Raw genomic sequence first — 15,485 nt, forward strand, 5'->3', positions numbered from 1 at the left:
GTCTGGTTTCTTGTGGCTTATAAATGTGAGAGGAAAGGGAGAGATTGTGAGAAGAACCATAAGCATAAAAGATCCAAGACTTGAAGATATATGAGATTCTCAGCCTATCCAGGTTGCAGAAGGCACTGAAATTTGGAGATTGATTGTTAGGAAAGTGTGCTGTGGAGAGAAAGCCGAAAGAAAGTATGCCTAGATAACCTTTTTACTCTTTTTTTTTTTTTTAATTTTTTTTTTTTATTGTTTATTTCTAGGAGAGAGAGAGACAGCGTGAGCAGGGGAGGGTCAGAGAGAGAGGGAGTCACAGACCGAAAGACGATAACCTTTTTACTCTTGCTGAAGAGATTAGGCATGTAACTCTTGGATCTCCTCAGTAATCTCAGCAAAAGCCAGGAATAGAGATTGAGTAGAGATCAAGTCCTTTGTAGGACCATCTTGTCTAATGGCATGAACTCTAATGACACACACAGGTGACTTAGAAGGGTTTTGAGAATGTTATATCAGCAGAAACCCTGCCAGTTTGGACTAACAGGATGAGGAAAGGCTAATGAACTTTCTAAATTCTATAGGTAAGAATCAGGCTGATAACACTACTCAGCTGCAAACTTCGGGGGAAGAAAGAAGTAAGGCCCAGAGGGTAGAGCTGTAGAACACAGTATTCCCAGGCTTTGAAACCTAAGGGAATTTGACCTGGATTTTGAAATTGCTTAGTACCAGTGACACCTTTCTTTCTACAATTTTCTTCCTTTTGGGATGGGAAACTCCTTAACTTACCTGTTGCCTGTCCCACTATTGTATTTTAGAAGCAATAACTTGTTTTCTAGTTTCAAAGTATTGCAGGTAGAATTTTGGCCCATGAGGTTTTATACCCAGAGTTTCACTCATACTTAATTAGATAATGACATTTTGGACTTGAGATGATGATGGAATGGTTGAAACTTTTGGGGATGTTGGGATGGGATGAGTGTATTTTGCATGTTTGGGATGGACATGAATCCCAGAGGGACCTTAAGAAAACTGTATGTCTTGGGATGTCTAGGTGGCTCAGTCAGTTAAGCATCAGATTCCTGATCTCTGCTCAGGTAATGTGGAGCCTACTTGGGATTCTGTCTCTTCTGCACCTTCCTGGCTTGTGTGCATGCTCTTTCTCTCTTCAAATAAATAAATAAACTATAAAAAGAAAAGAAAACTTTATGTTTTAGAGTTCTGTTTCTGGGCATTCCTATTTAAAAGCACTGAAACTTTTTTTCTCTTTAAGGTTTTGTTTAAATTCCAGTTAGTTACCGTACAGTGTAATACTAGTTTCGGGTATACCATATAGTGGCTCAACACTTCCATTTGTTGTCACCCAGGGCTCATTATAACAAGTGTACGCCTTGATCCCCATCACCTATTTAACCCATCCCCCCATCTCCCTTCCTTCAAGACATTGAAACTTTTCACCAAAAATTATTTCAGAATTGAGTTTTTTAAATGAAATGCCATTTTTGTCACTGAATCACATTTACAAAATTGGAAGTTAGTTGCATTCTTATTTAAAACAAATTTTTTTTAATGTTTATTTTTGAGAGAGACAGAATGCGAGTGGGGGAGGGGCAGAGAGAGAATAAGAGACACAGAATCCAGAGGAGGCTTTGGGCTCTGAGCTGTCAGAATAGAGCCCAGCGCAGGGCTCGAACCCACAGACTGCAAGACCATCACCTGAGCCAAAGTCAGACCCTTAACTGACTGAGCCACCCAGGTGCTCCTGGAAGTTGCATTCTTATAGTAAAATCTTATCCTTTGGACTTGGAATTCAGGAAGTTTTATCAAATCCGATGTGTCATATTGATAATACTGTGCTACGCATAACTAGGCAAAGATCTTCTGTATTACTGCCTACTGGTATAACAACTTTCTGTAGAAGTAGCAGTTCCTAAAGCATTAGCAATTAAACTAACTTTTTCTTTTCTTTTTTTTCTTAGTTTATTGTCAAGTTGGTTTCCATATAACACCCAGTGCTCATCCCCACAAGTGCCCTCCTCCATGNGACTTGCCCAAATTCACACAATGCTCGGTAAACTAGCATTAATATAAACTTATTATAGTAATATAAACTTATTAAAGTGGAGTTTTTCTCTGATGTTTCTTTTTAGATTGTTAAATTCTCAGGCCCAGCTAGATGCCCTTATTAAAAATGCGAGTAGTAGTTTCCTTGTGTGGTACAAAATTCACTGTCACTTGAAGGTTTTGGTTTCTTTTTTAAGTTCCAGCTGATAGTGCTGGATTGATTTCTTCCAAAGGAACTATTGACTTAGTTATTGGTAAATCTTCCAAATACTATTTGCTGTGAAATAGCTATGTATTTGCATTGACTTCTAATTGTTCCATTCTTGAAAACCAGGTTTTCCCATTTAGAAGTGCTCTGTTAGGAGTAAGGAATCAATCTTTTATGGTGTCTTTTTGTAGGATTATATACTTCATGATTGAAGATGATTTATTTAAATTAAATTACATGTTCAAGCAAAGACTTTTTTTTCCCTTACAAAAAAAGAAAGAGTTGGGGGAGTGGCCTCTTCTCTCACGGTTTGTATTGAGAATGTTAATTCCACCGTACCTCTGTCTTCTTGATAATATAGTGGCACAATCATTCCTCTCATGGAGCTTATACTCTAGCTAGGAGTAACAGTTAATAAACAAATACTAAATAGTGTTATGAAGAAACATTTTGCTGGTTCCTGAATGAAGAGGAGCCAATGTAATAATGTCATAATCTGAAGGAAGAGCATAGTAAACAAAGGGAATAGTATGTGCAAAGGCCTTGAAATGAGAACACTCAGAAAGATCATCAATGTTAAATCATTGTGGTAATGAAGAGAAGGATAGATGAAGGTGTTGGCAAAACTAGATCTTATTGGGTAAGAACAGTAGATAGTCTTTAGAGGTTTTAGGTAGGTAAGGGTCATATGACTTATATTTTTAAAAGATTATTTTGATTGCTCTGCAGAGAATACACTGTAAGGGGAGAGAGTGAAAGAAGGGAGACCAGAACATTGCAGTGTTACAGGCAACTACATTTAGTTGGTTGATTGAGGATATATTTTGAAGGTAGAATCAGTAGGCTTCGCTATCATTGAATTAATATGGTGATATGGAAAAGAGGAACAAGGAGAACCCTATTGCTTAAACTTAATAATAGTGCTATTAACTGAGAGAGGGAAGATTGGAGAAGAAGGTATAAGTGGGGGAAAAAAAATCAAATTTTTGTTTTAGATGTATTATGTTTGAGACTATTACATATCATATATATAGTCAGTTTTCACAGACTATACTGGGTAGTAGTATTTTTGTGTGTGAAAAATATACTCTTTTAGATGGTCAGAAACCGTAGCAAATCAACTTAGTAGTCAATTTGTTTATTAGGCTTTTACTATTAAATTAATCTTTCATCATCCATTTTCCTTTTTCAAAATGAGTTCTTGGGGCACCTGGGTGGCTCAGTTGGTTGGGCGGCCAACTTTGGCTCAGGTCATGATTTCACGGTTCGTGGGTTTGAGCCCCGCATCGGGGGCTGTGCAGACAGACCCTGTTTCAGATTCTGTGTCTCCCTCTCTCTCTGACCCTCCCCTACTCATACTGTCTCTCTCTCTCTCAGAAATAAATAAAACGTTAAAAAAATTTTTTTTTTTTAAAATGAGTTATCTGCTTGCATGTAAAATTTTTTAGTCTCAGTAAGGACACCTATAAAACATCTCCATTAGCCATCATCTTTAAAGGCAACATAATTATTTTGAATTTTACTACAATAAACTCGATTATTCAGACACTGATGGTTTGTTCATCTTATGGTTATCTTTGACCTTTGCTTTTATTAATATCTCCTGACACCCTTCTCCTTTTTTAAAGTATTATTGACATACAGTATCCTAGTAGTTTCAGGTATACATGATAGTGATTCAGTTTTTTTTTCTTTTCAGTATTTTTATACATTATGAAATGATCCTCATGACAAGTCCAGTTACCATCTGTTACCATACAAAGTTATTACAGTATTACTGACTACATTCCTTGTGCTGTATGTGACATCCCCATGACTTCTTTATTTTATAACTGGAATTTTGTGTGTCTTAATGCCTTTCACCTATTTTGTCTGCCCCCTCATCCCCATCCACCTCCCTGTCTAGTAACCATGAGTTTGTTTCCTGTATCTATGAATCTGTTTTATTTTGTTTGTATGCTTTGTTTTTTAGGTTTCACTTTGCATAATACCCTGTAGGTCCATCCGTGTTGTTGCAATTGCAAGATTTTATTTCTTTATGACTGAGTAACATTGCATTGTGTGTGTGTGTATTTATATATATCCAATATTTATTCATCTATCAGTGGACACTTACAGTGCTTTCACATCTTGACTATTATAAATAATGCTGCAGTGAATACAGGGGTGCATGTGTCTCTTTGAACTGGTGTTTTCATCTTCTTCTGATAAATATCCAGAAGTGGAATTGCTGGGTCTTGTAGTAGTTCTGTTTTTAATTTTTTGAGGAACCTTCATACTGTTTTCCATCATGGCTGATTACACTTTCCACCAACAGTTATGAGGGTTCCCTTTTCTCCACTTTTTAGTATGATGTGATCCCATTTGTTTACTTTAGCTTTTGTTGCCCTTGCCTGAGGAGTGTAGTCTAAAAAAATATTGTGAAGATCAATGTAAAAGAGTTTATTCCCTATTTTCTTAAAGGAGTTTCATGGCTTCAAGTCTTATATTCAAGTGTGTAATCAAAAATTTTGAATTTATTTTTGTATACGGTGTAAGATAGTGGTCCAGTTTCATTTTTTGCATGCAGTTGTCCAGTTTTCCCAGTGCCATTTATTGGAGAGACAGTCTTTTCCTGTTGTTTATTCTTGTCTCCTTTGTCATTGATTGACCATATATGCATGGGTATATTACTAGGCTTTCTGTTGTATTCTATTGATCTCTGTCTGTTTTTGTGCCAATACCATACTGTTTTAATAACTATAGCTTTGTAGCCTAGTATAGTGTGACATCAGGGAGCATGATACGTCTAGCTTTGTTGTTGTTTCTCAGGATTGCTTTGGCTGTGCAAGGCTTTTGTGGTTCCACACAAATTTTAGGATTCTTTGTTCTAGTTCTGTGAAAAAATGTGGTTGGTATTTTGATGGAGGGCACATTGAAACTGTAGATTGCTTTGAGTAGTACAAACATGAGCACAGTATATCTTTCCATTTATTGGTGTTGTCTTCAGTTTCTTTCATCAAGGTCTTACACCTTTCAGAGTCTCCTGCTTTTTCTTGAGGTAATTTCATTGCTTTTTAGTGCAAGGGAGTATAACTAAGATTGTTCAGTCTTGCTAATTGCTAGCATTTCTGGGAAAAGGTTTAGTAGAGAAAGTCGAAATATATGGGTACAGTTTGTATTATCTGTGAATTTCAGTCATCTATTTTATCCTTATCTTCTACTAATATGGATTGAATTTGAGAGTAGATAAGAGCACATTTCAAAAATGTTCTGGAATGTTGTATGTAAGCCAATTTGACAGTAAATTATATTAAATAAAAATAAAATTTTCTGGATTCTTTAGCATCTTAAAGAAAATCCTTATGCACTTATAAAAATTTAATTGAAAAAATAATCTTTGGTAGCTAATATTTCACTATGCTCTTTTTGATAATTGTGACAGTGTTCTTAGTAATGCTTTTCATAAAATATAAGAAGCTTTAAAATTATATATTGAGATTTCTGTCTTAGAATCTTATATGTAAGCTTAGGTAGCAAAATACTAATGCAGTATAAATCAATAGGATACCACTTTTGTTCTTCCAGTAATGAAAATGTTCACACTGTTAACTTCCCTAACAATATTTATATTTCCAGACATGTTGTCAGGTAATGTAAGATTGAGTAAATTAAGCAGATATGGAAATTTTTTTGGCTTGTATTTTTAGTAGATCTTAGATTCTAGTCAATATTAAGTTTGCCACTTTAGCCAAGTAAAGGAGCACCTACTTAACAAGCCTTTTTTAAATCATTATTTCAAAAAGAGCTCACCATAGACTAATTTACACAAATGGTGCTGTTTAGGATAAAATACTAAAGCTGTCATTTGGTTTTCAGTTGTGTATAAATACAGATAAGGTATAAACATATTTATATCATAGCAGACTGCCAGTTATTCTCAGACACATTACTTTATGCAGTGATGAGGAAAAGCAAAAATTGCTTTCTGGGAACATCTCATATGTAACAAGTTATAGAACTCTGGAAATTGAAATAATCATAGTGTGAGATTATATAATCTAAAATATTTCATCATGACTCACCTAAGAACTAAATAGTATAATAATTACCTTTATTCTTTCCTTTTTAAAAAGATATTGCTAAATGTTTGGAAAACATTTGTAAGGCATGTCTTTATTAATTAATGTATCAGGTTGTATTCTGGATTCTTGATCTATTCATGAATGCTTAATATCTTATCTAGAAGTACATTTTTTTCTTTAATTTTAATTGAGATTTAAAATAATATTGAAGGGGAGCCTGGGTTGATCTGTCGGTTGAGCGTCTGACTTTGGCTCAGATCATGATCTCATGGTTCGTGGGTTCGAGCCCCGTGTTGGGCTCTGTGCTGACAGCTAGCTCAGAGTCTGGAGCCTGTTTCAGATTCTGTATCTCCCTCTCTCTGCTCATGCTGTCTCTCTCTCTCTCAGAAATAAATATTAAAAAATTAAAAAAATATATTGAAAATAGGCAGTTTTATAGTGATCTTCAGAAACAGAATCTAAACTTTTTTAACAGCAAGCATTGGAACTAAAAAGTTTCAGTTAATCTTTGATTCTACATTAAATTTTGAAAAGATGAGATAGGGGTGCCTGGCTGGCTCAGACTAGTATGCGAGTCTTGATACAGGGGTTGTGATTCCAAGCCCCATATTGGGTGTAGAGCCTACTAAAATAAATAAACAAATAAATATTAAAAATGTTAAAAAATTTTTAATGAGATGGTTTTTTCTCTATTTTCATTATCTGGCCAGTAATCCAGTATGAAGACCGAATATTTAACTGAACTAAATTAGTAAAGAGTACAGATTTCTAAGACAGGGTGGTTATGGAATTTTTTTCTTAAAACAACATATTTGGTAGAGAAATGTGTACATTTTTCCTTTAGCGAAGTAAGATTCTGAATTCTAGGTTTGAAGAGCCATTTGGTTTTATGCTATGTATTTTATGTAATATATTCAATACATGTTTTTTCTAACTTGTTATATATAACAGATTCCTTGATTTTAAACTTAGTCTTTTATTCCACTGTAAAAGTGCTTAAATAAGTATGAACTTGCCCAGAGCAAAAAATTTATTTGAAGATATTTATTGCGATAAATAGGTATCCTTTGAAGGCTAAACATTTAAACATTACCTCTCTTTTAGCTTTATTGAGCTCAGACCTTTGGGTTGCTCTGTCTTCCACCAGAACCACTACTTGAAACTTAGTTTCTAAGAAATCTTTGAACTACATTTGATGCAAGATATGTGAAGTTATTTGATCATATTTTGTAATGTCTTGTTGAGAAGACAGGATATAGGGAAAGTTTTCAGGAGTTACAGTTACATACACTGTAAATGCTTTGAAGTGTTTTCTTTTAAGCTGATAGGTTATAAACCTCTTTATTTAAAAGTAATGTTTCTTAACTTCTTTTAAACTTGGATTAAAATTATACTACTTTACCCATCACTACTTTGGATGTTAATTGCCATACTTCAGACTGATTAAAACTATACCTTATTATTACAGTTTCCTCTTGTACTTATTGAAGTTGTACATATTCTATAATGTTTATATGGTTTAAGATGGTTTCTTCACATTAGATGGCACTTTAAACAAAAAATATCAAATGCAATTTGACTTGAGAATGAACTGCAAGGACTGATGTATGCATTAGAAATAAGCTGTTGGGCAAAATATTGAAGAGCTGTGTTTTCAATAATAGCTCTTTTTTATAGCTAAAACAAGTTATGTATAAATGTTGGTGGTAGCAGAGCATTAAAATAATAAAACTTGTTTGTGATAAACTCCATCCTTGGCTCTCTATCCTAAATTGTAACTGAATGATAATAAAGTGCTATTCATCTGCAGGTGCATTGCTTCTACTTAGTTAAAAGATGGTTGAAAGGATAGGAATTAGTAGCATGTTGTATTAGCCTTTTGTAGTGTATTTTGTCCTAAGCATCTTAATTTCCCTGTTTTGAATGCTAAGTAGCAAGGGTCTTGGTTTAGAACTAATACCCATCATGCATGTAAACGGTATGAAAGAGCTGCTTAGTAAGTTAACACAAAGTGTTCTTGTGTCAGTCCTTGTGGAAATAGATACAATACAAACATTACAGCTGAACTCACGGCAAACTCCATTAAGTAAAAACCTGGCCTCATTGTTCAGGAAAAAGTTTGAATAGAATGCAAGCTCATTTTGTTGAATGTAATGTCAGGCTTTTAGGGACTGTATTGAGGGATAAGGTTTTGTTAAGTTGAGACCAATTCATTAAGTTTTATTGCCTGGTGAGAAGCAGTAATACTTTATTGTAAGACTTCATCAAATATTCATGGTTAAAGAGAAGTAGTAAATGTATTCAATCAAGTGGTCTTTTGGGGTTCTGAAAGGGATTATGAAGTCTGCTCAGCTGATAGTTTTAACATTCATTGAGGTTGTTTAACAAGGGTAATTTTAGTCTCTGAGTTTAATTTTGTTGTCCAGGCTTGTCTCTTTCTACTGTCACAAATCCAAGTCTATAAAATTTGTGTCACATTATAGGGATGAGTGGATAATATATCCATTCATATAAATTATGTATGTCCTAAGTGGGTATATTTTTTAAATTGTCATCTTAATATTGAGTTTAGTGTATGAAGGAGTTATGACCTGTCTACTTGTTAATGTGAGTTTGCTATTCGTTTGGTCAGACTGTAGCCTCACCTTACTACTGCTTGTGATCTTGGATAATATGGTCTCCTTGACACACATAAAATAATAAGCTTTTTTTTGTTTGTTTGGGCTAGTTCAAATTGTCCTGAAGGGATATAGTCAGTATTTTCTGTATGATGTTAGAAATTTCAATTGCATTGCCCTCATTCTTGCACTTGATTTCAGGCTACTTGCCTCTTTTTTTATTTCTTTATTATACTTACATTCATCTCCAGTTTGGTAGTCTCTTGTGCACACAAAACTCATCCTTTCTTAGTTCTCCATGTGTTTTCTTCTATAGTTTAACTAGGAACTGCATTTTTGTTATTTTTGTGGGGTTTTGTCCAATTCAAAGAAATTAACTATAATCAGCTAAAAGTCAAATTTGTAATTAATTTTTTCTTATGTCCTTTAACCTCTTTCCTTAGGCAGATGATGTTGAGGGCAAAATTAGACAAATCATTCCACCTGGATTTTGTACAAACACGAATGACTTTCTCTCTTTGCTGGAAAAAGAAGTCGATTTCAAGCCGTTTGGAACCTTACTCCATACATACTCTGTTCTCAGTCCAACAGGAGGAGAAAACTTTACCTTTCAGATATACAAGGTAAAGATAAATCTAAATAGTTCTTGGATAAAAGTACTCCATTTGCCTGAAACTGTCTGTGTGCTGTTTTGTTACATTATTTTCAGTGACTCATTCTAAGTTCGGGAAACAAATTTCAGTCAGCATTAAAAACAAAGATCTATTTTGTATGTGTCTGTGTACACATCTTAATCTGAGACTTCTAAACATTTTCCCACAGGATAGTTTTGTGTTCTTCAGACTTTCACTTACCTCTGTGATGAGTTTCACCTGACTTTTCCTGGCTTTTTCCCTAGGCTGACATGACATGTAGAGGCTTTCGAGAATATCATGAAAGGCTTCAGACCTTTTTGATGTGGTTTATTGAAACTGCTAGCTTTATTGACGTGGATGATGAAAGATGGCACTACTTTCTAGTGTAAGTACAGTTCTAAAGCAACAGTAGACCTTATTACCTCCACAAAGCCAGCATTTTAATTGTGGCGGCCCAATTATTGGGACAGTATAATGATATTTTTCCCAGGAAAGAAAAACTATTGTTTATGAGGCTTGAGTTTTCCTTCATTATGCTTTCGGAGACCTTGAGAATAGAGCTGAATTAAATGCTGTTGTCCGTTAGGGCCCTGAATGTAGGCTTAAACAGTAAAATGAGCTTTGCCTGTGTTTTCTTTTACTTGCCACCTATTCATCTTTATAATAGGCAAGTGCACTGAAGTGATGTAAAGAGGTCTGATTTATCCAAGTTGCTGCACACCAATTAAGTGAATTGTACATTCAGAACATAGCAGGTGTACCCATTGGGCCCTCACAGAGTAGCTTGCTGACACTGAAAATTCAGTCAGAGAATGGAAAAGAAAATGGACACTGCATGGGAGCGCGACTGTAATTGACCTGCTTGGCTTTCTGTTTTATCTGCAGATTTGAGAAGTATAATAAGGATGGAGCTACGCTCTTTGCGACCGTAGGCTACATGACAGTCTATAATTACTATGTGTACCCAGACAAAACCCGGCCACGTGTAAGGTAATTGGCGGTATAACACGTGCCTTGTCTTTTATTTCAGAAGAAGGAACTGCTGAAGTTTCCAATACTTGTTATAATAGTGTTGATTTGTTTAAAAAAATCACCAGTATTCATTGGCTATGTACTGATTTATTCCATTGTTCCTTTGAAACAGTGTGGAAGATTAAACCATTTTGCATATCTTGATAATTTTTGGATATCTGGAAGGTTGACTAAAAAAAAATCCACACTAACTTTGAAATGTTCTTAATACTGTGGTGATTTGCAATTTTTAAACAGATCATGTTACGATATTTTAATTTTAAAATCATTTCTTTACTGTAGTCAGATGCTGATACTGACTCCATTTCAAGGTCAAGGCCATGGTGCTCAACTTCTTGAAACAGTTCATAGATACTACATTGCATCTCCTTCTGTTCTTGATATAACAGGTATGTGAAATTTGATTTGTTACTGAAAGAGCCTTTCTAAAGAATCTCTTCTTTACAGATAAATTTCATTTTTGTCAAAAATAATTCTGGGTTTTTTAAATTGTTTTTAATGCTTATTTATTTTTGAGAGAGAGGGAGGGAAACAGAATCCAAAGCAGGATCTGTTATGTCAGTGCAAAGCCCGATATGGGGCTCAAACCCATGAACCATGAGATCATGACCTGAGCTGAAATTGGATGCTCAACAGACTAAGTCACCCAGGCGTCCTAAAAATAACTATTCTGTTTCAAATAGCAGCATTCTCTTGGGGTCTTTTGGAACTATGTAAAGATGGCTTATGGTTACATTTTAAATTATATACCTTTGGTGGGATTGGATTGAATATCTAAGAAGTGCTTTATGAATTCAACAAGTTGAAGATAATGAACTGAATTTATATTGGGAAACCGTGGTCAGGAATATGTACTTTGTAAGTGTGGTATGACTTTAGTTCAATTTATTTAGCCAACCATTGCATTGCTCATAGGCCCTGCTCTAATTTTCACATAGAGGAAGAATATTTTAAGCCTTACTGAGAAAGAAAAACCTAGGCAAATAGTTCCTGAATAGAATACACCTTTCCTTTTCTTTCTTTCTTTCTTTCTTTCTTTCTTTCTTTCTTTCTTTCTTTCTTTCTTTCTTTCTTTCTTTCTTTCTTTCTGTTTATTTACTTTTGAGAGAGAGCACAAGAGTGAGGCGGGGAGAACAGAAGATCTGAAGCAGGCTCTGCACTGACAGAAGTGAGCCCTATGCGGGGCTCGAACTCATGAACTGTGAGATCATGGCCTGAGTCAAAGTCGGATACTTAACTGACTGAGCCACCCAGGCACCCCTAGAATACCTATTTCTTAAAGCACATGTTTTATGTTCCCAAAATGCACACCTTCATAACTGTAGTTTATAAGGTGAGATGCAGGCCTTTTGTTTTGGGTACATCTTTCATTATGAATTAGTCAGAGAAGTGGAATGATGAATAGGATTCTTAGGAGAAGGAGAAAGAGACTCCTCTTTAAAGTCATCATTAGATGGGGTTACAGATGATAGTATGTAAACATGTGAACTACCAAAGAACTAAGTGGCTGGAACATTTATGTTATCATTATTTTCTTCCCCCTGAGTAACACTGTTTCAAATTTGTTACTCATACAGTTGCTGGTTAAACTGAAAGTCACCCCCTTTTTCTTTTCATGAAAAATACTGTATCATATTCACATCAAAATTAGGTCTTACATTTTATTAATTCTATAACAGTGTGAGTACATTTTTGTTATTAAAGCTGCAGTACCTAACATATACTAAAACGTTAATTTGTTTAAAAAAAGTTTTGGAATTTTACCAATTTGTTTAAAGACACCAAAAAAATTAATAAATAAAAGTACTGGATGTGGGACTAATAAGAATAAAAGTAGGCTTGGGGGGGGGAAGTATATATAGGCTAATAGGCAAATTAGTAGTTTTTCATGTAATGTAGTGATTTCACTTGTCCAGAGTAAACAAAAAGTTACTCCAAAACAGTTTCTGAATTGATCCTGTAGATTAATAAAAAACTAGAGGGAAGTCATTTTGCTTTTAAAAGGGAGTTCCATATTTAGAGTTCAATTATCTTTCCATCTGACTTTTGTGCTACTGTGAAATGGTTTAGAAATTTGGAAGATAAGTAACTGCTTAAGTTAGTTTATATCAAAAGTCATAAATTGTTTAAGTGACACTTCACTAGCTTAGTGAAAAAATTATAGAAACAATAAAAATTATGACGCTTGTTAAATAAGCTGAAAATTGTTTGGCTTCTGTTTATAGAGTTTAGACTTGGTGCTAAACGCAGGGACTTTTTTGGTGATTTTAATCTGGAGACTTAGAGTTCACATAAGTAGTCTTTGTCTTCTCTAGTGGGTAATGTGCCAGCAGGGGTTGTTTCTGTGAAGCCTCTTAACCATTTTCTTCTGTCTACTCCAACCAATAAAGTCCTTGATACTTAGCACCAATTAGCAGATAAAGAATTTTATTTCTTAAATCTCAGTGAAGAGTCATCAATAGTGTAGCCTTTATTCATTGCAAACTGAAGTCTCCAGACAGAAAAGACTAAACGTGCTAAAGGACTTCTGAATTTGAAAACTAGGTATCTGCTTTTATTTTCAGCGTTAACACTTCTCAGCATTATAAATTACTAAAAATGCCTTATCAGCTGTTCTCATTAAGAGATTTCTTTTAGATTTCCATACCCAGTCTTTTTTTTTAAAAAAGAAAACAGAATTTTCCACTTTTTAGTCATTTTAGTTGCCTGTTTTTCCATTATTTTGTGTGTGTGTGTGTATATATATATGTTACCTTTGTGGATCTCTAGCAGGTTCTTGATCTTCCTTTGCAATCCTGACTATTTTTTATATTGAGATGGTCTTTTGCTTGATATATAGCCCGACAGAGTAATAATTATTTTTTTTTAATTTTAAATGTTTTATTTATTTCTGAGAGACAGTGTGAGCAGGGGAGGGTCAGAGAGAGGGATACAGAATCCGAAACAGGCTCCAGGCTCTGAGCTAGCTGTCAGCACAGAGCCCTATGCAGGGCTCAAACCCCTGAACCATGAGATCATGACCTGAGCTGAAGTCAGCTGCCCAACCGACTGAGCCACCCAGGCACCCCCTGATAGGGTAATAATTAGAAGTTAACATTGATAGGCATTTGTTGTATAATTGCCATCCATTTTCTTTTTTTTGGCACAATTTTAAAGCAAAATATTGGAAGATAGTTATTTATACCAGGTGCACCTTCCTATTCAGGATGTCGCCATCTTGAGATATAAAGCATTTGAATACATCTCAGTTGTATGACCTTACAAATAGAATCAGTGATTTATTTTTTCTAAAGTTCTGAAGAGAATTGTATTTAGCAATAGAAATTGATCTTGGGCTAGAATATAAATCAGTATTACTAATCTATCAGTAGTGTATTGAAAGCTAATTATGACTGTCCTTTAAATGTCCCTTTATAGTACTGGAATAGAATATTTTAGAATATTATCTGCAAGTTTTTTATACTTAGGTGATTTATGCTATCCGATTCTGTGTCTCCCTCTCTCTCTGCTCCTCCCTCACCCATGCTCTGTCTCTCTTTCTCAAAAAAAAAAAAATGCTCCTTTGGCTTGTCCATATCCACTTGTGTGACTTTTCTAATTATCTGTGCCACCCAGTTGTGGTTCTTGATGTTGATGATCCCTTCCACACCTTTGCTGGTGGTCATCATCATCCTTACTCTGTTCTGAGGCTAGAGATTTATTCTCTTTTGTGGAGTCACCTGCAGCTTCATCACCTTCTTGCTTCTTCCCTGGACTTTCCTTGCCTTTTGCTTTACAGCCTAGAGCTGTGCATCATTCTCCTTGGGGCTCATGTACTGCCAGCTAGGCCTTTGTGGCCTCCTTCTCTCTTTTAAGTATCATGACTCCAGCAGCAGGAGAATTCAGCCTTTATGTTGAGTTTCGAAATCATAAAGCTCTCTAGTCATGTCCTTTTTCAAATTGTTGATCCCTGTGTTTTCATAAAAATTTCTATTTCTCTTTTCTGCCTGTTTGATTTCCACTTTAATTTTTATTATTTTCTTCTTATTTCTTTGGGTTTAATTTGCTCTTATTCTAATGAAGACTGAAACTTAGGTTTTTTTAATTTGATTTGATGTCCTCTTTCTAATGCAGAAGGTTAAATATATAAATACTTTAACAATTATATATACCATGTATTTTCATAAACTATGCTTTCATTCAATTCAAAATACCTGCTTTTAAATTTTTTTAAATTTATTTTTGAGAGAGAGACAGAGCACGAGTGGAGGAGAGGCAGAGAGAGAGAGAGAGAGAGAATCTGAAGCAGGCTCCAGGCTGTGAGCTCTCAGCACAGAACCCAGCATGGGGCTCAAACTTGTAAACCACAAGATCATGACCTGAGCCAAAGTCAGATGCTCAACTGACCGAGCCACTCAGGGCCCCATGTGTGGTTTTTGTTTTGTTTCGTTTTGTTTTTAAAGTAAACTCTGTACCCAGTGTGGGACTTGAATTCATAACCATGAGATCAAGAGTCCCATGATTTACCTAATTGAGCCAGGCAGGTGCCCCGGTTCAAAATCTCTTCAAATTGCATTTTGATCCATGGGTTATTTAGAAGCGTGTTTTTTAATTTCCAAATATTCTGGATTCCCAAATTTACTTCTGTTGTTGATATCTAATTCTATTGTTGTTAGAAAACATACTTTGTAACTTCAGTTCTTTTTCATTTATTGAGTTTTATTTATTTATTTATTTTTAATATTTTTTATTTATTTCTAGGAGAGAGAGAGAGAGAGCGTGAGCAGGGGAGGGTAAGAGAGAGAGGGAGTCACAGGCCGAAACAGGCTCCGGGCTCTGAGCTGGCAGTCAGCACAGAGCCCGATGCGGGGCTCGAACCCACGAACCGCGAGATCATGACCTA

General features: G+C 35.1%; 1 protein-coding gene across 3 annotated transcripts in view; it reads left to right on the forward strand.

Moving 5' to 3' along the window:
- Positions 1–15,485, forward strand: part of HAT1 (histone acetyltransferase 1) — a 66,637-nt gene that overhangs the window by 22,970 nt on the left and 28,182 nt on the right. For all 3 annotated transcript variants that reach the window (XM_077751193.1, XM_077751194.1, XM_077751195.1), the window contains exons 5-8: positions 9,380–9,559; positions 9,835–9,956; positions 10,457–10,561; positions 10,886–10,992. In XM_077751193.1, coding sequence (XP_077607319.1) covers positions 9,380–9,559; positions 9,835–9,956; positions 10,457–10,561; positions 10,886–10,992 — 514 coding nt within the window. The remainder of the gene's footprint in view (positions 1–9,379; positions 9,560–9,834; positions 9,957–10,456; positions 10,562–10,885; positions 10,993–15,485) is intronic.

Source organism: Crocuta crocuta, unplaced genomic scaffold (assembly GCF_008692635.1).
Source record: "Crocuta crocuta isolate KB4526 unplaced genomic scaffold, BGI_CrCroc_1.0 scaffold219, whole genome shotgun sequence".
NCBI lineage: Eukaryota > Metazoa > Chordata > Mammalia > Carnivora > Hyaenidae > Crocuta > Crocuta crocuta.